A 24271-nucleotide genomic window follows, 5' to 3' on the forward strand; every position below is an offset into this window, starting at 1 on the left:
TCGACTAGAAAGGAACGTTAATACACTTTCAAGGAATTTAGCTTTCCAGAGAAGTCAAAATAGTTTCAAATCACATTGTTGTTGAAGCATTTGTCAATTGTTGCTATATAAAATGATGTATTTCCCAGAGCAATTCTTACACAGCTCTTCAAATGAGCAGGTAAGATTTTTTACATATGGCATCACTCTTAAATGCAGTGTCTTTTTGGCATTCCAACATGACATTATTCCTTTAACTATATTCTTAAAAGGTTTGTGAATCAATACTTTACAAATGATTTGCTTCTTTACCTTTTAGACAGTACAGTTTTAGACAGTACAGTTGTGTTGTTTGAAACTGAACTCTTGCATAGTAAGCAAGTAAGCAAAAGTTTTTAAAATTAAATTGAGTTTTTGTCTGTTGACTCTTCTATAAGAAAAAACAGGTAGCTTTTCATAATGTGAACTTTTGTACCTGGTCTGTACAAAATGCACTTTCTGTGCACTGCAGTGAGGATTCTTGCAGATATTTGCAAACATATCTTTCACCTGTTTTGACAGCAATTCTAAATCAGCTGTTGAAGAATTAATGTTTCTGGGACAATAATGGCTGGTTGGAATCTGTGTGTGCACGTTGGATTGAGTAGTGCTAGCCAGCAGTGAAGTGCTGCAGTTGTATGTTGTATCTTAACTTTTAGGGTGGAATTCTCCTTTACTCCAGAGTGACATGAATTGAAAAGGAAATGGAATTTGCTTTTGTAGTTCCTGTCTAAAACTCTGTGCCATGCCAGTCTTCAGTGCCTGTCCAGAGAAACTCCAGGTATTTTGTATTAGAGGTGCTCTGAAGCAACACCTAATAGTCACGCCTTGTTTTTGTCATGGAAAGCTGTAGCACACCTTCAGTGCAGCAGGTGCTGAACATTTAACAAGTTCCTTCCATTGGGCACAGTGTGTCCTGTGTGCTCAGCACAGCTGTGTGCAGAACCTCAGCCTCCCAGCTTTGGGGTGCCCATTGCTCTGGAGCAAGGCATGAAGGAATTAGCACAGGTTTGTCCCGTGTGCTGGACAGCTCTGTCACTGCCTGGCAGTTTTATAGAGCCTGCAGCTGAGCAGGGAACATATCTACCACTGCCTTGTGTTTGTGCAGCCTGATCTCGTCATGCCAGTGCAGGGCAGCCACTTCTGGAGCAGCTGCAGTCTCACATGGTCAAGGGGTCACTTTGAGCTGTTGGGTTTGCTGATACCTCCTGATCCCTGCACTATGGAGACTTCTCCTTAGGCACTGTGCTTATCCTTGTGGAACGAAGGCGTCTTTATAGAAATCAACAACCACGGAACAACCATGTCTGTTGACAAAACTTGAAAGCTCAGATTGCTGGTGAATTCAAGGGCTTTGGCAAGAAAGTTCAAGTAGAATTTTTTCTGGACTTGTGCAGAACAGGTCTCCTGAGGTTCTAGGCAACTAAACTTAAGTATATCTAATATATACTTAACAGTGGTGCATGCTTCTCCTCAGGTACAAAGTAGTGTGTCTTCAATAACAGCTAATCCACACTTTTACCATTTACAGTTCTGTTCTACTCATCTTGATTTGTAATCCCTGTTTCTCATGAGTTGGTGTCTAGATGGTCCTTCATGAGCTGGTTTGTTACAGAGGCTGCTCTTTAATGTGTGTAGATAATTCTAAATCTATTATAAACTGTCTAGTGTTAGGGAAGATTTCCTTAATGATCCAGTTTTTCACGGAGCTGCAGGGGACTAGTAGACTTCAATTGGTTCTTTCCTTGGGCTTTCATTTCTGTAGAGTGAGAGTTTTTCCTGGTGGATCAATTACTGGAAGAGGAGGAATGGTGAATTGTTGGACAGCATTGATGTCTGTACCAGGTTATCTTTCCCTTTTCTGCAGTAAAGGACCCTGTCACATATACCACTTACACTGCAAGCTCTTCCTTTAGCTTGTATTGGCAGCTGTCTTTTTCTCCAGCTTTCACTCTGGTATTCCAGCATTTTTGCATTGGAAAAATCTTTAAAACTTTGTCCTTTTATAAGGGTTTTGTCATTCTTGGGTCCCTGTGTAACCTGATCCAATCAGTTACAGAGCATGGACTCAGCCCCTTGGCTTTATTTAGATGGTTTTTGTGGTATGTGTGATAACTTGCATAACCTTACACACACATTTACTTTCTCTTTTGTTGCGACAGAATCTCTTCTGACAATAGCAAAAGGATTCTCTCATAAAGCTTTCTCCTGCTAATATGGCACAGCCCACTTAGGATTACTGTCAGATTTTTCTGCCATGTCAAACATTTGCAGCATCTTGCCACAAATGAGTGTGTGCTCAAGAGCTTAAGGCCCAAAGGGCTTTAACGTGAAGATAACCTCTTAGTGAACTTCCCTGGCAAATCTAGTTAGAATTTGAAGGTTTGTCGGATGTCTCTGCACTGTATGATCCATAACCTCCGTTTCTAGAGATGTTTGTAGGGACTTTGGTTTTCTACACCAGAAGGATCAGTCCTCTGGTTATTCTTTCAGGCTTGGACATTTTCTGAACACCAGCATGTGTGTCTATTGATTCTTTGCTGCCTAACAGTTCTCCCTGACCCCAGTTTGCTTTCTCTTTGGAAGTTTATAGTTACCTTTTTACTTTAAGAAGACAATTTCCTCAGGAGACTAGGAAAGGTTATTCTCAATGCACTTTCAAGATCATTCATCCATTAATTCGTCTATTATGTCTCAGAAAAAAACAACTTACTAAAAGTCTAGATTCTTAGTAATGATTCTGACTTGATCTGGATTAACCATGAACTACATTGTGGGTAATAAGCAATATCTGTGAGCTTGAATCTTCTGTTCTTCTGTTGAGTGTGTGCATCACAAAGAGAGATGATGTCCCTTGGGATCAGATAGTGTCCTGTGTAGGGTTTGTGTTTCACAGGTGGGAGTTTCATCATTGTACACTGTCAAGCCCTGTGAGAAGCACGAGCACACCTTGCTCTGTCCTCAATGAGGAACTTGCTAACTGGAGATGGAGTTCCTCAGTGTGTCCCCATGGTATGGATGGAGTCCCTGAGACATGGAGAGGTGACATGGGATATAGAACATTGTCCTGAGGGGTGACACTGGGATATGGAGCGTTGTCCTGAGGGGTGACACTGGGATATGGAGCGTTGTCCTGAGGGGTGACACTGGGATATGGAGTGTTGTCCTGAGGGGTGACACTGGGATATGGCGGTGACACTGGGATATGGAGTGTTGTCCTTAGAGGTGACACCGGGATGTGTTGCTGTTGTCCTGAGGGGTGACACTGGGATATGGAGCGTTGTCCTGAGGGGTGACACTGGGATATGGAGGTGACACTGGGATATGTTGCTGTTGGAGTGGCCTCCTGCTGGGTGTGGCTGTCAGAAGTGACACTGCAGGACTGTGCACTTCCTCAGAACACTGATGTGAAGGTGCTGCTGTGTGTGCAGATGTTTTTATCTCCCTCACTGGAAAGTCCAGCTCCTATAAATATTACTACTCAAGATTTACCAGTGAAAAATGGTAACAAATCAGGAAACTATTTTTAGTTTGGTTTGTTTTATGGATATAGGGGTTCTCTAAAAAGAAAGGTGTATGTCTTTGGAATTACACAGAAAATCAGAGTGGTCTCCAAAGGCTACAAAATATTTTTTAGTCTTATAATTCTGTTAATTTTTTTCTTCAGTCTTTGTTAAGCCAAGCCACATTTCAAAGAAAGAAGGAAGAGGAAAGCATTAGAAAATAAGTCTGGTTTGTGTTTTTCTGGTATGTCCAATGGCCAGAACTCTTCACTTTTTATTCCAGCACATGATTTTACATGTTTTATTAAATGAAAAAACACTAACAAAGAGAAAACCCCAAAGCGCAACACTTTATAAATGGAAATGTCATTAGCAAATAGAATTACAAATAAGCAAGAGGCAAAGATGACCCTGCAGAATCATGCAACTACATCACATAAATGATGGCATTTTCTATCCTGAACAGTCTTGTAAACAGGATTGATCTGGGAAGGTCTTCACAGCAAGAACATTTGAGGTGACTATTGCACTGGTCAGGAACACAAGTCTTTTTGGCATCAGAAACAGCCAACTAAGTTTGTTAATCCTTCATTTGGAGCCATGATGAATTGTTTAATTCAAACTAAAATATAAACCTCTTTCAGGATTCTCTTAAGCAGCTAACTTCTAACAAAAATGGTAATTAATTTTAATTTTAATTAGTTTTTTAATGAGATACTTGGAAAGAATTCTTGAATGTTTGCATTTTAATAATGAATATGATATTAGAGTACACATTATCAGACTTTCTAGGAAAAAGAAGGCAAAAAGATATTTTAAATGGCTAAGTTTTATTGTTACCTTTTTCTAATAAAGCGTTTCCAGTTATGTTTATTAGCTGTTTGATCTCAAACAGTAATTAATCCATTAATCCAGGAACAAAAACTTGATAAAACAGAAAGATGTTTTCCATCTTTAAATATGTTGCTGAATTTAATTTAAACAGTGAGATAAGTTATACAATTCTAGTTGTCTTCTAGTACCTGTAGTCAGTTCTGACCTTGTTCATTCAGCATTTGCAGCTTTATGCATTGGAGTTTGAGGTTATGATACTTTCCTGTATTTAAATATTTAAAATTTAAGTTCAGGAAAGAAATTTCTTTTTCTACACATGTGGCTGTCAACCCTTCCTCTTCTCCATTGTCATGGATTGTTAACTGAGATTCATGTATGGATGGGGACAGGGGGTGTTACAGTCCCACAGTGATTTTGTTTAGAAGTAGGAGATAAATGGGACTTTTGTTTTTAATTCATAATCAAGTTATCTCCAATGACCCTTCTGAACTTCACTGAAAATTCACTTAATGCCAGCTTGGGTGTAGTTTTGGGTTAGTGAGTTCCTTTTTAGCTAATTGGGTTGGAAAAGAGTCTTGGTAGTTGGATCGTGTGGAGAGAAGCTCAGAGAGCAGCTCCATCTCCCTTTTTAAAGAATTCCCATCAAGCTGGAGGGGTATTTTGTATTCCTTGCCTGCACACTATGGTACTGGAGAATTTCTGCACAGAAATTTAAGTTCTCCATCATGTTATGAATTTTTACACCTTTTCCAAAGTCACACAGACACCAACAAGCTAACATTCCAAGCAGGTAAATATCTCACATCATCATACTGTCATTAAAGTTTGTGCAGGACTAGTCAGGTGGTAGTAATTGTCTTTATGTTTGTATGTAGTATGTGTGCACAGGAATTTATCAGTGGTAGAGGCTGACTTAATGATATATTAGAAACTATATACATTAAAAATAACTGTGTATCAAATTTGAGTGGGAATGAAAGAACTATTAAAATAACGACAGATATAAATGTGGCTTTGTATGAGTTACTTTTTATTATGATTTCAATACTTGAAAGAAGTACTTCAGACTTCCTGGAGTTAGAAATCTAACAGGGTAATGCTTAGAGTCAGGGTTTGAATTACAAATGATTGTTTTGTCTGTCTGCTGCCAAAAATTGAACTTTCTTGATATGTTTTCTAAGGCTCACATTAATATGCTTTTCAACTGTCTGTTTCAGCAGTTGTGTTATGTTAATGTGTAGGCATGTTCTAATTTTGCATGTAGCTCAGGGAGAATATTTCATTGTTCAGATGTTGTGCTTGCACTTCAGGGGTATTGAACCTTCACTGTGTGGTTATTTCCCATCTTTTCTCTCTCATTCATATTTTGGGGAACAAAGCAGTAAGTTGACTGTACTGGAATGTTGGTGTGTGGTGCAGACACATTGCTGAGACGGATGGGTGTGTCAGGCTGGAGACAGGAGCAGGTATCACAGAGCTCTGCACCACTGCCTGATGCCATCCAAGTCTAATCTGCAAGGGAGCTGCTTTGGCTTAGGGCTTGCAAACTTCAGTCACTTTTGCACTGGAAAAGAAGTTTAAACACACCACCCCATCCAAAACCAGACTTAGCATTTCTAATGTTGCTTCTGTCAGGAAAAAATGTGTAACTCTTTGAAGAATTTGGGTGGCACATTAATTATGGGATACCTTATGGAACTCCCAAACTGGTGAAGTTTAGGGAAAAGGGTTTGTTGTGGCATGTCAGTGTAGTTGTGGCATTTAAGGACTTCTGAAAGCTCGGGCATAGGTAGTTGCATGGGGCCTTTTCAGTTCCTATAAACTAAATAAATACTCAAAAAGCCTTAATATTTGATGTTGACTTGAAAATAGCTCCTCTAATCAGATTTCCACTGAACTGATGATTTAGTTTATAATATTGAAGATTTCCACCGATTCAGCATTTAGCTGCTTCAGCTGATCGTTATGAGGGATGACAAAAATGGGCAATGTGAGTTAATTTCCCAAGATTTTATGTTTGCAGACTGAAGAGGATGCCAGATTCTTTTGGTGCAGGAATGAGATTGATGTAGTAGCAGGTCATTCTGTAGTCTTTAAAATGTTCCGTTTCTCTGTCTTTTGTCAGTAGCTCCTTCCCTATAGTGTTAGGGTGGTGGTGAGAAAGTAGTGATGGTTCCAGTGAGCAGCCCACAGGATGAAGCTCTGTGTTTGCTATTAAGGTTCTCCTAAGAAGAGGTGGTGGGGTGTATGCCTTTGCTGTTTTAAAGGAAATACTTCTCCCTACATAAGTTACAGGAGAAGAGACCTTACTTTTTGGAATGGCTTGGAAAAATAGTTTTTTGGACCTGACAGCTAAACAAAAAGTATTTACTTCTACAGTCTGCAAGATAATAAGTAAGTTTCTTCCCCTCCTTCTTTCCTACATAAAATCACTTTGAAGATATTTGTTTCTAGATACAACACTTGTCCATAGCACTTTGTGCATCCCACCTTAACACTTCTAAATAAGTTGTGATGGAAAGTCACATTTTGGATGTAAACTAGTTTAACATCTCTGTGTGATTGTGCTTCATTAAAAGAGAGTTAATGTAGAGAGTGTAAGGAAAAATTACGGGTAAATCAACTAAGGCTTTTCTTTTGAACTCATTTTTCTAGAAATCAGTAAATTAATTTTCGCAGTTTACTTGTAAAACTGTCCAAGAAAACTGTTTAAGGCGTTGTCTGTAAACATTTCAGCACTTCACCAGAATAGAAAAGCAAATAAAAGCTTGATTCTTTTGAAGTAGTCATGCTCTGAAATGCAATAGACCACATCTCCAGATATTGTCGGGGAGCATGTATGGGCTTTTGATTCACTGAACAACACTTCAGAAAAACTTTCTGATTTCACTAGTGCCTCTTGATTTTCATGGCGAGGGCTCTTCCTGTAGCTGCTCAGAATAGCCAACTAATTTTGAGTGCCCAGTTTGTTTCCTTAGGTGGCTTTTTCAGGACTGATGAGGTCCTGAGGCTCTCAGGGACTAAGTGAGGCAAGCTGAATGAAGGAGCTCTTGGCAAACAGTTCATGTTGTCCAGGTCCTATTTGTGTCTTCAAGGAAGAGAGAATCACATCTGAAAATCTGCCTGTTAAAATCTGGTTCCCTACAGCTACCCAGTGGGGTTAAGTGTATTGATCTGAGTGACTGAGCAGGGAATGACTTCCTCATTTCCCTCTCTGTTTTATTTTTCATTTGGGGTGTAACATGGCACAGTACAGTCTGTTGCTGATGCACATGAGAGAGATTATGATTTTATAGCCACTTTCATTACTAAATTGGTTATGGGAAATTAATTTAGAACTTAGACAATTGTGTTGCTGTTGGTAGTGAAGCCTAGGTTTGATTATTTTTCTTCCTCTCTTAAAGACAAACTAACAGGAATCTCGCCAAATGGCAGGATTTTTTTTATTTGTGGTGTCTCATAAATTTCTTAGAAAAAAGCAGGTAGGATTTTTACAGGATTACTCATTTTAACTTCAAGTCACATAGAGTATTTGTGGTTAGGGCAGATAACAACTCGCTGTGTTTAGATGCACACTATACTGAGCATTTAGAGTATTTCTGAAATTAAGTTATTCAACACAAAATACCATAATGCAGCTGGGTATTTTGCTTTTATTCTAAACCTCTCTTGTTAGCTGCCTAGTCCTTCAGCAGTACACTAATTCCATATGTATCCAACTTGGATAAAAATAAAACAAACATAAAAATATGCTCTTTGATATTTGCAAAGGATGTGTTCCTTGACCACTCTCTGTTTTGCAGGCATGGTCCTGGTGCGCAGTGAGAACGGGCAGCTGCTGATGATCCCCCAGCAAGCCCTGGCACAGATGCAGGCACAGGCACACGCCCAGTCTCAGCCTCAGAACACTCTGACTCCTCGTCCTGCTACACCTACCAGTGCACCCCCAGTGCAGATATCCACAGTGCAGGTCAGTCCAGCCAGCTGTGCTGCTAAAAACTGTCTTGTTCCGTGTGCAGAATACGTGAGAAAGTCAGGTGTGATATTAGTAAAGAAACCATAGATCTAACTGGGATGTACAGACTTTTTATAGATTCATAGACTCTCAGAATAGTTGGTGTTGGAAAGGTCTTGGAATGGGCCTTAAAGCTGATCCAGTTCCTGTCATGGGCAGGGACATCTTCCACTAGACCAGGTTGCTTCAAACCCCATGCCAACCTGGGCTGGAGCACTTCCCAGGAATGGGGAGTCCACACCTCTCTGGGCAACCTGTGCTGGGGCCTCATCACCCTCATAGCCAAGAATTTCTTCCAAATAGCTAATAGAAATCTACTTTCCACAAAGCATAGGCATTGCATTTTGTTCTTAATTCTGTTACAGCTTGGCTGTTACTCATCAAAAATATTTTTACATGTCTGAATCTCATTAAGTTGAAAACTTTGATATAAAGAAGACCATATATGGTTAATGTGTACAACTCTTCTCAGAATAAATACAAGACTAAAAGAAAATGATATGGATATATGTACTCCAAGATTCTGACAGTTGCATTAAGTTCAAGACTGAAAAACCTTCTTGGAGTCTTGTGCTTCAGATGCATTCTTTGCTGTTTGTAATAATGCAGAATCAGAACACTAGATAAAGCAGTTGGTATTTAATATAGGCACTGATGTGTTTATGATTTTTTTTTCCCTCTTCCCCAGGCTCCAGGAACACCCATTATTGCACGGCAGGTGACACCAACTACTATCATCAAACAAGTGTCTCAGGCTCAAACAACAGTGCAACCCACGACAACGCTGCAGCGTCCCCCGGTTGTGCAAGTGAGTGTGTAGGGAAGTGATGTGTGCATGAGACTGCCAGGCACACAGGAAATGCAATTGTTCAGTGCAGGGAAGAAATACCTTCTGGATTAGCCTGTCTAAAACATCTGCAGGTTTCAGTGCATATATTTTGGATGTACAGGTATAATTTTTTATATGTATGTTGGTATTATTTCGTATTACACCTGTACATATCTCCATTTAAAGGTATTGTGTTTGTAGTTTGTACAGTCACAGAGCTGCCTAAAATAAAATACTTTATCCTTCCTGCTTAAGGGAAGTGACAAGAATTCCCCTTGGATTTGGGGCTGTAGTGTTATTCCTGTGATGGATCTGCAGTCCTCTGAATTCTGCAGCAAAATTTACAATTGCTAAGATGCCTGCACTGGCAGCCTTCTCATCCTGAAACCTTCTCCCTTTGACATGAGTCTGCTTTGGTCTGTGTCCTTCTGGAGACCGATAACTCACAGAGAGACTGATGTCAGTCTGGGCTGGCCTCTATTCATTTTGGGCTTGCTTGGACATTTTTTTTGAGATGTAAAGAGTTTAAAAAGCAGTGTAAGAGTGTGAAATTCTCCACATTGCTTCCAGGCAGCGGTGATACAATATGATTGCTGTCGCCTAATCTGCCTCATTGTGCTTTCTTCATCCTTTGAGTAGACAGGATTAGAGAGTTTTAATTTAAAACATGCAGGTTTTGCTATGCATCCAGTTAACCTTTTTCCCCTCAGAGAGCCTTTCCCTATGCCAGTGATCTTTCTAGATCTAAGAGTTAATTTACCTAACTGAGTCTCCTTAATTTGCACTGCTGTTATACAGGAAAAAAAAACCCACCATCATTCCATCTGCATATTTTGTGCTGTAATGAGCACACTATGGACTTCATTTATCCTGATTTAAAAAAAAAGACAAATTAAATCCTTGTCTCCCTTAGTTTCTCCTAAAATACTAAGAAAGTTAGCTTTGGCAGCAGGGGAACCTCTTTTTTTGTGCATCTTTATATAAAGAACAAGTTTACAAATTATTTGTGAACATTCTGGGTGTCAGTTGTAGCTTGGCAGGAACTTGTCTGTCAGACTGGGTTGTTGTTAATAATTGGAGTGTTGGAAGCCCATCCCATGAATGAGCTGTGTATGTGAAAGGATCTTGCTTGTAATTATGATTCTTTGGAGCTGATATTTCTACTTCAGATTAGCAATTTGTCTACAAAACTAGAAAAATGTTTTGGCCTGTTGTTCATCACGAAGACCTCAATAAGACCAAACCTTTTGTGTCAGTTGTGCCTTTTTAGAAATTCCTCCCTTTGGAAGTGGCATTTAATGAAGCAGGCAAAAATATACCTTGAATTCACAGGAATTCAGCACTTGTTTTAGTTGAGTTTTGAAACTCCGCTGGCTGAGATTATGTTTATGGTATTTTATTCAGTGACCAAAAATCGCGCAATTTTTCATCAACTTTTGGCATTCCCGTTTCCAATGTTTTTAGTGCCATCTGGTGGCCGTTTCCTTCCACTGCACCAGACCATGAGCAACTTATTTATAGCAGCTGTGAAAAGTGTTCTACTGCCCTGTGGCTCATCTTCTGTTTGATGGCTCAGGAAAACAGCTTCTTGGTACGTTCCATGGAAAATAATCTTGTGTTTTTATTCTCTGCAGCCTCAGATTGTTCTGGGTGGTACTGCACAAACAACCACATTGGGGACAGCAACAGCTGTACAAACTGGAACTCCTCAGAGAACGGTGCAAGGGACAACGGCCACCTCCACTGCTGCCACAGTAAGATTCTGAGAAATGTAACATCTGTTTGTGTCCACTCACACATGCATGATGTGCATATATGCACATGCATGTAAACACAGGTGGGAGTGGAGGTTAGTAAAGATGCAGGAATTCTGTGAGCTGTTGACCTTGAAAAGGTAAACTTTAATAGAACCATATAATTTACAAGGTGTGGGTAGAGGTCACTTGAATTTTGATAGGTGTCAAAGTGTTTTTATTGCTGTAACAGTATTAAAAGAGTAATTTAAAAAACATATTATATATATTTTATAGAACAATGAATTGTTGAGCACTGTGGAAGAGAAGCAATATAAGAAAAGGGATAAGCAGCTGGCAGTGATTGATTCAAGCTGCCTTTCCAGGATGGCAAAACAGGGAGAATCCATGTACTATGCACTGTGAAACAACAGCTTTACTATTTTTTGAACTGCTAAAACATGTATTTTCCCATATACAGTGTGCTATTCTTAAAATACTTGGTGTTTCCTAATTTCATAAAGAATCACAATTACTTAAATTTTGGTAACAAAAATGTACAATATGTAGAGTATATGAAAAAAAAGAATTTCAGTCTGTTTATGCTTTAAGGTAAGGGATATGTATCTATAACTATTATTCTGTACTGATGAACTAATGAACTTTATTTCATGGAGTGTATGGTCAGATCAATATTAAGAGGAGTTTGTCTTTGTTTCTCTGATTGTTTTCCTTTTACTATTCCTTCTAAGGAAACAATGGAAAATGTGAAGAAATGCAAAAACTTTCTGTCCACATTAATAAAACTGGCATCATCTGGAAAACAGTCCACCGAGACTGCGGCTAACGTGAAGGAATTAGTACAGAATCTGCTGGTAAGAAAAGTTCATCAGAAGTTGTAAAATACAGTATCGGGGCAAATTCAGACTCAGAATTGGTTTTTTTTGTGGGTTTTTTTTTTTTCATCAGTGGACAGAGTTTATAAAATCAGAGCTAAATCAAATTAACTTTGCCTCTTCTGAATTAAAATAGATGGATAAATTTTCCATTAAGTTTATTACTGCTAATATTCATGCATGAGAACATTAATTCAGTTGGAGTGTGAGTAATGCAAGTAGTGGCTGTTTAAATTCTACATTTTGATAAATCAATTAATAAAAAGATGTATTACGTACTTGAGGGAAAACACTTCAGCTGGTGCAGTAGTTGACTGTAGGAAATCACAGGTTTTTACAAAAAAAAAAAAAAGGTAATAAATGTTACCTGATATATTAATATGAAAGTTTGACATATTTAATATTTATAGAATGAGTGCTGGAATTGTTTAGCCTACTTGTTAGCAACTTTTAAGTCATAGCGAAGCTGTGTATTCTAGCATGCAGTAACCAGAGGTCTTTAGTTCTTATTACTTGAAATTTGTAGTAAAGTTGGTTACTACCATAAAGCTATTGGTAACTAAAAATAATGAGGTGTGATAAAACCACTTATTTTCAGTATGTTCCCAAGTCTTATTTTTTTTTTGTGTTGGATATCTGTAAAAATTAATTTCTACAAGTTTGTTCATTTGGATTTTCTGTTTTGAAGGATGGAAAAATTGAACCAGAAGATTTCACCAGTAGGCTCTACAGAGAACTTAATTCTTCACCTCAACCTTACCTTGTGCCTTTCCTGAAGGTAACTCATCTTCACTACTCTTCCTTTATCTCTGTGGTTATATATCAGCATCAATGAACACAAGCACATCCTTTGCCTTTATAGGTGGACTTCCAAAATCATGTTAAAGCAAATTTTAAATGGTGCCTGGTTAGGCTTTTGCTCCCTTAAAAAATGGATTTTGTGTCTTAGATCCTAGAGTTTGTTACTGTGATTCATTGCCATAGTCAGTAATGTAACTTCTACCATGGTGACACATTGTAGCTCTTTTGAGAAATCGGAAAAGTTTTCTTCCTGTGACTGAAACCACAAACCTATTCATTGATTTATTGCTCTCTTTTTTTTCTTAGAAAGCAAAGGGATTCAGTGATATAGAAAACTGTACCTTCTGGGGAAGTTTTGCCTGTACTGTAAACTGGTTTGGATAAGCAGGAAATTTGTCATCTCCCAGTGATAAAACTCCCAGTGATAAATCACTTTTGACATAAATTTATAGTAGTTCAGCAAATCCCAAAATAGTATTTATTGCAAAACATTTACCATCAGTGAAAATACAACAGCCATGAATTGTAAGAATGTAACCGCTTGATTAATGTATGATTATGGGATATAGTTGTAGGTGTGTGTTGACATTTCTGGGTTCTTAAATGCTAGTCCAACCTTGAGCTGTTGCTATAAGAAAACGACTAATTCAAGAAGCCACCAAAACACTGTGGTCTCTGTTGAGCTATTCTGAAATCTTCCCTGCTGTTCTAGTGTGACTTTTAAGCTGTAGGATGACAGTCAAGGAAGGTACACGGCCTTGGGTTGTTAAATACATACCAGGGGTTCCAGGCAGGCTGCATAGCCTAGATACCCATGATATCTAAACGGTATTGTCCGTCTGTCCTGCTAATTAAATAGGAGCAGGTTGGTATTTGTGTGCTCACCTTTCCTCAGGTGCACACAGACCAATCCAATGGACTGAAATGAAACGCGTCGCTTCTTGACAGTTAATATCGTGTGAGCCAGGATTAAACAACTCAGCCAAACTCTTTCCTTTCCCCTTTTCAGAGGAGTTTACCTGCCTTGAGACAGTTAACACCAGACTCTGCAGCTTTCATTCAGCAGAGCCAGCAGCAGCAGCCGACGACGCAGGCGACGATAGCCACGATCCCGTCGGCGGCGGCCGTGCTGCTGAGCTCCTCGGTGCAGCGCACGGCGGGCAAGGCCACTGCCACTGTCACCAGTACCCTCCAGCAACCTGTCATCAGCCTCACCCAGCCCACACAAGTTGGTGTCAGTAAACAAGGGCAGCCCACGCCACTGGTATGTGAGCTGAAGTGCAGCGTTTGTTATTGCACAGGGTTTCATTTTGATAGTACTTCTTAAGTTAGTGGTTTAGCTCAATCAAAGATCTGAGGAAAAAAAGTGTAACTTAAATTGCATCTTGGTTAAAGTGCTCTTAGGGTTTGTTCTTGTCACCTGATTCTCAGATTATTTACAGTTCTTTTTTTTCCTTATTATTTGCAGGTTATCCAACAGTCTCAAAAAGCAGGGGCATTGATAAGGCCTCCACAAGTAACGTTGACACAGACCCCCATGGTGGCACTGCGGCAACCACACAGTCGTATTATGCTCACCACTCCTCAAATCCAACTGAATCAACTTCAGACAGGTAAGAGGTCAAGATACTTGTCATATGCCATATTTGATAGCACTACCTGAAATGTGGTTTAGGGATTGCTTGCCCAGAGAAGTTGTTGATACCCCATTCCTGAAGTGTTCAAGGGCAGGCTGGATGGGGCTTGAAGCAACCTGGTCTAGTGAAAGGTATCAGAGGGGTTGGAATGAGATGATCTTCAAGGTCCTTTCCTGCCCAAACCATTCTGTGGTTTTATGAATGTCAGTTCATAAGTGCCCTGTTTGTACTACTGCTAAAATCTTCCAATGTATAGTGCCATAGTGGCTGGGGGTACAGATCTATCAGGGCAGCATTGACAGAGAAATGGAATTATGTGGGAAGGGCCCTGTTTTTACCTGGGTGAAATGCTGACAGAAGCTGTTGAGGTCAACTCTTTGTACCAGACCTATTGCCATAACTACCTGTGACTGGCTTGCACGTGTGAACTCTACTGGTGGAGTAAAATCCTGTCTGTCTTCTTGCAGTACCTGTGGTAAAACCAGCAGTATTACCTGGAAACAAAGCTATTGCCACTGTTTCGACACAAGTAGCTGCTGCTCAGAAGAATAAACTGAAAGAACCTGGGGGAGGCTCTTTTAGGTGAGGAACTGTATGCTTATGCTTGGGCAGCTGAACTCAGACCTTTCTGGTGCTGAATCCATCTGGGGAAACTCACAATAACCTTGAGGTGGATTTTCTGGATGTAGATTTACTTCTTCCTTAAAGATTTCAACAAACAGCACTGGACATACTCGTGCCAGACTGGTTTTAGCATTTAGCTGGCACTAAACCTCATAAACAATTCCTGCCCAGACAAGCAAGTGGAATTCATTCCTTCTCTTCTCCCAGCTCTGCATGAGTTACTCAGTGAGGTACAGCCTGTCTTGGTGGTGAGGGCAGATTATTATTGTTTTGTAGTAGGGATTTGTCTGGTCTCTTGTTTCTCAAGGTGTTGAAACATTACATAGGAAAGGATCTTGGAAAAAACAGGAAGTACAAAATTAGTGCTCTTTGAAGTCAAAGCAGTAATTTCTCATTTACAAACAAATGAGTTGTATTTTATTATATCACAAAAGCAAATAAAATGTAAAATTAATTATTCAGGTTTATGGTGGAATTCATTATGTGCAGCTGTGGCATCATAGCAGTGTGTGCAGATAAGCAGTAAATGTTATGATTATAATAAATTTTCCTTCCTTTAAAGGGATGATGATGACATTAATGATGTTGCATCAATGGCTGGAGTCAACCTGTCAGAAGAAAGTGCTCGGATATTGGCGACAAACTCTGAGCTCGTGGGCACGTTAACAAGGTCCTGTAAAGATGAAACCTTCCTTTTCCCAGCACCTTTACAAAGAAGGATATTAGAAATAGGTATGTTCTTTTATTTTGAACATTAATAAAAACAAATTTCACTACTCTTAGGTTTAATTGAAGGCATTTCCAACGAAATCGGTTTGAATAATTAAAAGTTGTTGGAGTCGTTACCTTCTGGTGTTTTCTGGTATATTCAGATGCTTGTGGGAAATCATTTGTCATGAATAGTGCCATGGAGATTTGCCTTCTAAAGTGATGGCAATTCAACATCAAAACTACTCAATCTGGCTGAAAATCTGACTGTATAAACTAATGAGGTGTATCAAGCATGACACAAACAATGAAATAAGTCCAGAAGAACTTTTATCAGCTTTACTTAGTAATTTAGAATTTATGTTGGAACAAAAAGCAATCTTGAATTCTTTGTTACACTGTAGTATAAAGAATTTATTAATAGATTGTCAATTTTGTTAAACTAATATGAATTTTAATATGTGTGTAATTTCCTGTTTAATCCTTGTCTGAGAATCATATTTAGAAAAAGGGATTAAAATTTCTATGACTGAGATTTTACTCATATTTAGTTGTATTGTAAAATGATTTTTTGCAACCCACTTGTGTTCTGATTGTAGGTAAAAAACATGGAATAACAGAAATCCATCCTGATGTAGTTAGCTACGTATCACACGCTACACAACAAAGACTACAAAACCTCGTAGAAAAACTATCAGAGACTGCTCAACAAAGGAATATTTCCTACAAGGTAACTGTATTTAATTGCTCAAATCAAATGACAAAATTGCACAAATTCAGCAGGCTGTGGTGTTGACTGTAATGCAGGAGTTCAGGTGTTCTTTTTTCTGTGAAATCACGTTGTTTATTCTCTTTGACTCATTCACCTTCCATTAAGATATTAATACACATGGGTGACTGGAACTTTTCAGCTTGCATATACAAAATGATTTTGAAACAAATGCAGAGAAGCTGTGCCCTCCCCTTTATTTATTATGTCAAATGTGTAGTGTGTGAGTGATTGTAGAGTCAGACAGATAAAAGGACTGCTTTGAATTCCCAGGAGACTGCTATCTGACAGATGTGTGTTCCTAATAGATGCAAATGCCTGAGCAGTGTTTAAAAAAACACACAGTTCTGTGAAATATGTTGGAGAGGTTAAAGCTGTGATGATATTAGTTTAGAAGTCAAAATCTGATGATTCATGGAATAGAACAAAATGCTTTTAAGAGTTCTAGCTGGTTTGACTGGTGTAAATATACTCCTGTTATTTGTCTGAAAAGGACAAAGTGAACATTTAGCTTTGAATGTGTATGTTCTTCCCCAGTACAGTACAAGTTAACAGCTTTGTTTTTAAGGGAGTAATGAGAAATGTATTTGCTGTATTTTCAGGATGATGAAAGATACGAACAAGCAAGTGACGTTCGGGCACAGCTCAAGTTCTTTGAACAACTTGATCAAATAGAAAAGCAGCGTAAAGATGAACAAGAAAGGGAAATCTTAATGCGTGCAGCAAAGGCAAGTGCTTGGCTTTCACACGTGTTTGCAAAGTGTCAGTTTTGACATCAAAACTGCAGAGTTTCTTCTCATTCTTAAACACTTGCAATGAAGGGGAAGACTAATCTTCAAAGATGGAACTTGATGAATGTGTTCTTAACTAGAGCTCAGTTTTGCTTTTCATTGTAAAGCATGGGAAACAGCTTCTTTGCCACTCTCATTGCGTGTTCCCAAATTAAAAGGAGTCTTGAAATACAGTTTTTGCATTTTGCGATGGCAAAGAAAGATGAATTTTATAACTTGGTGGTACTCCTAAATGTAATAGAGAGGTTACAGGTATTTTGGAGACTAGAAGTAGAATTCAGAAAGATTTTTTACAAATTGGAGAAATACAATCAATAGGAAGCAGTGATGTAAACATGAATGTGAACATTAAACTGTGGCTTTACTCAGTGAATATAGGATGAATATGATTAGGTAAGAGTACCCTAGAAATAATTCACAAAATAACCTATGTTTTCTGTTAGTTTTGTGAACCAGCATGAGTTGACATGTCAAAATCCAAATTGATTTTGTTGTTGACCTAAAGAATGTAAGGGATTAACAACACTCAGGATTTGATAGGACGAGAGGAAATGGCCTCAAGTTGCGTCAGAGGAGGTTTAGATTGAATATTGAGACCAATTTCATCACTGAGAGGGTTGTCAAGCCCTGGAACAAGCTGTCCAGGGCAATGGTTGAGTCACCATCCTTGGAAATACTGTGTAGACGTGGCACCTGGGGGCATGGTTTAGTGGTGGGCTTGGCAGTGCTAGGGAAACAGTGGACTTGATGTTCTTAAAGGTCTTTCCTAATGTAAATTATTTCATTATTCTAAAAGTATGACACACACAAGGAGTGCAGGTGCCCAGTGAAATGGGCAGTTGCTGATGTAAATGGTCTTGGGTCACTCAGGTGCACTTTCAGCCTGCAGCCTGACCTGTGTGTGTAGGTGTAGCAGAAAGATCTGCTGTGAATAAGTGCTTGGTTACCCAGCAAGGGGAGGAATTGTTCCAAAAAGTACGAATCTGATTCCTTTGTTCATATGCAAAGTGTGCAATTGAGTTCACAGATCTGTGTAATTTGTGTCTTGTAATGGGTGCATTTAAGACATAATTGCCTGGCTACTCCTTTGCTATCTTTAACAAAGCACAAAAATGGGATGCCTTTTTCAAAAATAGAAACATTAAGAAAAGGAAAACTTTTAATTTCTAAAAGTTGTTTACCACTGTTGCCCTCTATAGATATTCCCCACTTCCTGCTGAAATTTAAGAAAAGCTTTCATATATAATCTTTAACTGCTTTTGTAACTGAGTTAATTTTTCTTTCTTTTCGCCAACCACCTCCTGCTCATCCTTTATCAACACAGTCTCGATCTCGACAAGAAGATCCAGAACAGCTTAGGTTGAAACAGAAGGCCAAGGAGGTGAGTGCTGAGCTTAACATAAACTATTATTTTGGAAGTTTTATTTTGGAAGTTGAAAGAGAGAGAATGACCCATCCTTGTTGTGGCACACACAGATGCAGCAGCAAGAGCTAGCACAAATGAGACAGAGGGATGCCAACCTGACTGCGTTAGCTGCCATCGGTCCCAGGAAGAAAAGGAAAGTAGATTCACCAGGATCTGGATCAGGGACAGAGGTACAGTATAATTGCCACCTTCGGTTTTGCTGCCTCAGCCTCTGTGCAAACCTTTCTGTTGAGAACTTTTCCCCCAGTTTGTGGAAGCTCCCTGAGCAGCAGAAGTGTTTCGTGTTGAGATTTGCTCACTCCAAGGCTGGGATCAATTTTTAACACCTGTAGTGGCACAGGGAATAGAACCTGAGTGGTCTTTCCCTGATTCATGGAACTGGAGGGACATTAGAAAAACCATCTCTGATCTAAGAAGCTCAGCTTTTTGGACCTCCATAGTTCTGGAAGGAGATTTTTGTTGTTACAGCAAATCTAACTTGAAGTGCAGAGTAATGCTGAGGTAGGTGGGGTGGTAGAATTCAGTCACTGCTAAATTTGACAGCAGGAACTTCACGTTACAGGAGCTTACCTAATTTTTCTCTTCAGCAGTTGTTTTGCCTTAGTGTCTCACAGCACATGAGTTTGACCAGTTCCATCTGATCAGGATGTTCTTGCACGTCCTCTTTATATTCTACTGTTGAATTTGCCTTTTAAAAAATTCTCTGCAGACTAGGTATTGGAATGTTCAGTGACTGATTCATTTACATTCTGCTACGTGATTATCTGCTGTATTTCTCAACAAGTTAATAAACAAGATATGGTATAAAATTGCTTTCTGCATGAGACATTCAATATGGGATTTCTCTAATTTTTAAAAAGAACAAAACATTCTTGAAAATTGTCATTTGTTGGACCAAAAGCTCTTGCTATAATTTGAGGATTTTCCTCTGTGGGGTTTTGTGTCTGATAGCAAGTGACAGAATAGTAATAGTTTAATAGTCCTGTTTATTACTCTTTGAGCATTCTTAACTTTCAGTGCTAAAGCATTTATGCTGTAGAAAAGCCTCAAAAGAGTTCACCTTGTTTTATACTGAACTGTTGGAAGTAATAATTTACATGTGCTTGACATAAAATGGTAGAGAAAAATCTGAATACTAGTAAATGTTATTTTTGTTAATAAAAAAATCAAGTCTCTTGAGCATCTTTTAAAGTAATTTTAAGTTTTGAAATTTACTTAAATGTCTGTAACTGAGAATAAGACTTATTTTTATATAAGCTGACAAATTACTCTATTAAAGGTTTATAGATGTGGTTTAAAATTATGAAAATTACAGAATGGGGCACTTTGCAAAGATAGATGTGTACACAAATGAAGTTGTCTCAGAGGAATATGCTGAAGTACCTCATGCAGAGTTAATGTTGGTATTGCTTACTCCTGCATGCTCAGCTGTGCCACCTTAATGGTCTGTTAATGTCACTTAGGTTATGGGATGCATTTTGCATCTCCTGTGAACACTTGTTTGTATTTCATCTAAATCTTGACTAATTTAGTTATCTTAGATTAATCACTGGTTAACCAATTAACTACAGGTTCCCTGGAAATCCAATCTTTTTGTCTGCTTAATTAAGAAGCAGCTGCCTTTGATCTGATGCTCACAGCTGTGCTTTTGCTGCTGTGTCACTTGACATTTTTAAATTGGGCTCCACTTGTCACCATTTGTATGCAGTTTGTGGTAAAGGCATATTACAAGAAGTGTGGAAAATAAGGTTTGTTGTTACTTAGACACAGTTTTGTAAATGGAAGCTTTTGATGTCTACAATGCTGACTTTTAATTACATGTAAAATCACTTCTAAGTGGTAATTGCACTGTTTTGTTTCCAAATTCAACAAAACAGGTTGCTGTCAGTTTGAGAGTTTTATGTCCATGTGATTTTACTGAAAGTTATCAAAAAGCTTCTTAACTTATTCCATACATAATTCTGTGTCTTTAAAGAGTCCTGAAATTTTACCTTTGCATTTCAAGTATTATGGTCTACATAATAAAGCTCAGGCTTGAGCTTTACTAAAGAGTATTTAAAACCCAGGAATAAAACCCCTTCCAGCCAATCTTTCTGTTCTCTAGCAATCATACGTATGTGAGAAAATTTAATTGGTGTCCAGTACTTTCCTGCATCTTCTAATTTCCACTGAAGTTGGTGAAAATTAGATGGCCAAATTGTGCAAGTGCCTTAAAATATCTCTTGAAAATCCAGCCTTTGAAACAGGATTTTAGGGATTTGGTGTTTGCTGGGTCAACACAAGGTTTGAAAACACAATCAAAAATCAACACAATCAAAAATCTGACTTTACTGTGGTGAAGCTCTGTGGTGAAGCAAGTTCACCTGCACTGACCAGAGTTCTACTAACCCAGAGTTATAATTTCTAGTGCAGGTTTAGGTTTGTTTGATCATCAATAATGTTCATTGATTAAATGCATTATTTTCACACATGTTAGTGGGAGCCTCAGCAGCATATTCACATGGCTGATGCACCACTCTAAATTTTGGCTTTTTCAAATCTGGGGTGTTTTTATTTAGAAAAAAATTTTGAAAATCCTCCAAACACAGTGGCAGATCAGTCTTTATTCACTGCTGGGGTGTGTTTGGTGTCATGAAGTATAAAATTTCATTAAAAAAAGACAAGATAACATAGAGAAAACTGAACGCGTAGCTGAGCCGCAGAAATGGAGCCCTTTCCCAGAAGAATTCATTATTTAGTAAATCCCTGTCAGGAGACAAAGATTCCCGGCTGGAAGCGGGGGCACAGCCTGGGTGCGCTCCGCGCGCGCCACCTGCCGGCCGCGGCGCGGTGCTGCAGCTGCTCCCGGCCCGCTCCCTCCCCGCCCTTCCTTCTGCTTTTTGCTTTCTTCTTCTTTTAAAAAGTGATTCGTATAACAATATCCGCCTGCTTATCCTGCCGCTTCGGGAAGCTCCCAGTGTGTACCAGAGGGATGAGTGATGCTGAGAGTTGGAGAAGCATTCCGGGGTCATTAGAGAATATGGGACTGTGTCTAGGAAAGCTTCTCCTAAGTTTAGTCCTGAGCTTGGTTACAGCTGTTGTCATCAGAAGGAGAGCACCCTGTCGTGGAGATCAGGGGGATCTAGGACATGATTCAAGAGCTCAGAGTCCAGGAAAAAGGACTGCTCCCCAGGTCATCCACAGCTCCTTGGCATCTGTATGCTGAAACTGTGAAGAATCCTATGCTTTCTATTTGGTTTGATTTGGTTATTGGGATTGCCTGTCCTTAGCACCTTCCTAAAAACACAGGCAGTGCTTTGGGGCTTATTTGTCTGTATTGAATGACACTGAAATCTTGTGATTGTTCAACTGTTATTAATAAATCAGAATTTAAAAGGAAATCTCTAATCTGGTAGCATACAGCTGCCTGACTATGCAGAGTTTTTAGGTCACACATTTTCTCTGAAAAGTTTTGGAGTGCTTTCAGGCATGGACTGATTGACCTGTTGTTGTGCTTTCCAGGGATGTGGTTCGAGTGCAGCAGTCCCAGGCAGCTCTGGAGTTGGAACAACCAGACAGTTTACGCGACAAAGGATAACGCGGGTGAACCTCAGGGACCTCATATTTTGTTTAGAAAATGAGCGAGAGACAAGCCATTCACTATTGCTATACAAAGCATTCCTTAAGTAAAATGGAAAAGATCAAGGTATTTTTGACGGAGAGACGCCTGAGGACATTTTTTAATATATTTGCAAATGACGCCTTTTTGTAACAAGCGAATGGGATATTGTTTAAAAAACAACCACCTCTTTACATGGAACAGTTTTATATTCCTGTTTATAAATAAACTCTTCAGTATAAGAGAAATACATTTCTGTAACAGTGAGGATACTTACAAGGCCTGTGGATACTATAAAAGGACAATTAAATTTTAACTCATCTCTTGATTGAGTGGCCTTCTTGCCAAACAAGCCATATATAAAGACTGATGGAATCGTTTAGCAAATAACTAGCTACCCTGTCAGCCCTGTAGCAGTTTCGACATTAATTGTTCATTTTTGTTCAGTTTTATTCAACTAAATCCATTACATAGGCATATGTCTACAGCAGATGACCTCATTTTGTTTAGCTTTTTTTTTTTTTTGAAACAGTCAGTTAGCAAAGCAAACTGATTTTTTTTAAGAATATTTATCTTTCCCCCAAATGCTCAAAATCTAGAGGGATATACAGTTAATTTTAAACATAACCTCAATTTTAATCACATTATTGCTTATTAGAGGCCCTGAAATCCCATAAAGGAGGGTTACTTCTGAATGTTTTAGCAGCATCTGTAAAAATGCATTTTGTTTGCTATAGTTTGTAAAGCTGTAAAGTTAAAAAAGGAAAAAAAGGAAAAAAAGAGAAACCTTTTCAGCATAAATATATTTTACTTGCACTGTGTTTTTTAGCTAAAGTGAAAGCTTAGATTAAACGAAATCAAAAGTTGAGAGGAATCATCGAAAGACTTTCTCAGTGTGAATCAAGTGTTGAAAAATGGTTGGTGTATTTTGTCAGTAACTGTACATAATTTTTGGCACATAACATAAAAATGGCTATGTAAACTATAATTATTTTGCTAAAAGACTGTATGCAAGCTGTGGGCCTACTTTAAAGATGTCCAGAGCAAAGTCCCTTCTTTGTACCTATTTTTTTATTACAAATATACTAATTGGTTCTTTATATTTTCAGAGGTTATTGTATTAAATTGTCTATTGATAGTACTTTTATGACTGTAAATACTTTGGCTTTCTTTGTGTGAACTCTCATGGTAGAATTTAACTCTCTTGCGTGTAAACTGAATGCTGATCAGTATTTTTATCAACACCTGACAACTGTTACACCCCTTTTATTTTGTCTTTTAGGAAATCCTGTCTTTCCATTTTTTTTTCATGTAAATTTTGCACAGTTACTTGTTCATATGTAAATATTTTACTTTCAAAAATGAAGTTTTTAATTGCTATTGTTTTATATAGGATTGAAAGAAAATTAACTCCTTTATTAAAAACAAATTTATCTGTATTTGCTAATGTATTTTTCTCTCTAAATCTTTTCTCCACTTGGATTTATTTTTCTTGGTACAGTAAAAGATGAGTGCTTGAGGGGATGCTGTTTGCTAAAGATGCACTTTGGGATGTTTTTATACTGTTTTGTTTTATCAGTATTTTGGAGGTATGTGATTTCGTGAATCTTGGCATTTGATTGTTGTCTTAGGGGTCTTGGAGTAACATCGGTGGACCCAAATCAGTGGGTTTGGTTTGCTTGGTTTTTAAGCAGGGAAAGGTGTCTGCAACATCTGAAATATTTTGTATTTGTCTAGTGAAGGTTTAATAAAACAACCTCTCCTTGAGGGCAGCCTGCTCCCTCCAACACAGCTAAAGTGTTTTGCTGAAGAAGGTAGGACATAAAACACAATTATGAAAGAAAATAATCAGCGACACTTCTGATTATCAACATGAAAATCTGAGAAGCATCTCTGATCTTCTGCACTGAATATTTAGCTTTTGGGTTGTACTTTTTAAATTCCTCCTCTCATGAGCCACTAAATAATTTTGAGGGCCTAATCCTGCTCATACATTAATTTGCTGATTATATCTTGCATACAGACAAATCTGCCCACAGGCTGCTGGCCCAAGCCCTGCTGTGCACAGGCACTGGCAGGAGATCAGGGT

The 24271-nt window shown here is 38.5% G+C and overlaps 1 protein-coding gene across 1 annotated transcript in view; it reads left to right on the forward strand.

Annotated features, from left to right (window-relative positions):
- TAF4 (TATA-box binding protein associated factor 4) overlaps positions 1–23621 on the forward strand; it is a 36193-nt gene extending 12572 nt beyond the window's left edge. Inside the window, exons 3-16 of the mRNA XM_021553540.3 lie at positions 8159–8325; positions 9059–9178; positions 10834–10953; positions 11685–11807; positions 12517–12606; positions 13639–13893; positions 14098–14242; positions 14734–14848; positions 15453–15622; positions 16198–16328; positions 16970–17095; positions 18483–18539; positions 18635–18754; positions 22086–23621. Coding sequence (XP_021409215.1) covers positions 8159–8325; positions 9059–9178; positions 10834–10953; positions 11685–11807; positions 12517–12606; positions 13639–13893; positions 14098–14242; positions 14734–14848; positions 15453–15622; positions 16198–16328; positions 16970–17095; positions 18483–18539; positions 18635–18754; positions 22086–22253 — 1907 coding nt within the window. The 3' untranslated portion in view covers positions 22254–23621. The remainder of the gene's footprint in view (positions 1–8158; positions 8326–9058; positions 9179–10833; positions 10954–11684; positions 11808–12516; positions 12607–13638; positions 13894–14097; positions 14243–14733; positions 14849–15452; positions 15623–16197; positions 16329–16969; positions 17096–18482; positions 18540–18634; positions 18755–22085) is intronic.
- The last annotated feature ends 650 nt before the right edge of the window (positions 23622–24271 follow it).

The sequence above is a fragment of the Lonchura striata genome, chromosome 20 (assembly GCF_050655825.1).
Source record: "Lonchura striata isolate lonStrDom1 chromosome 20, ASM5065582v1, whole genome shotgun sequence".
Lineage (NCBI taxonomy): Eukaryota > Metazoa > Chordata > Aves > Passeriformes > Estrildidae > Lonchura > Lonchura striata.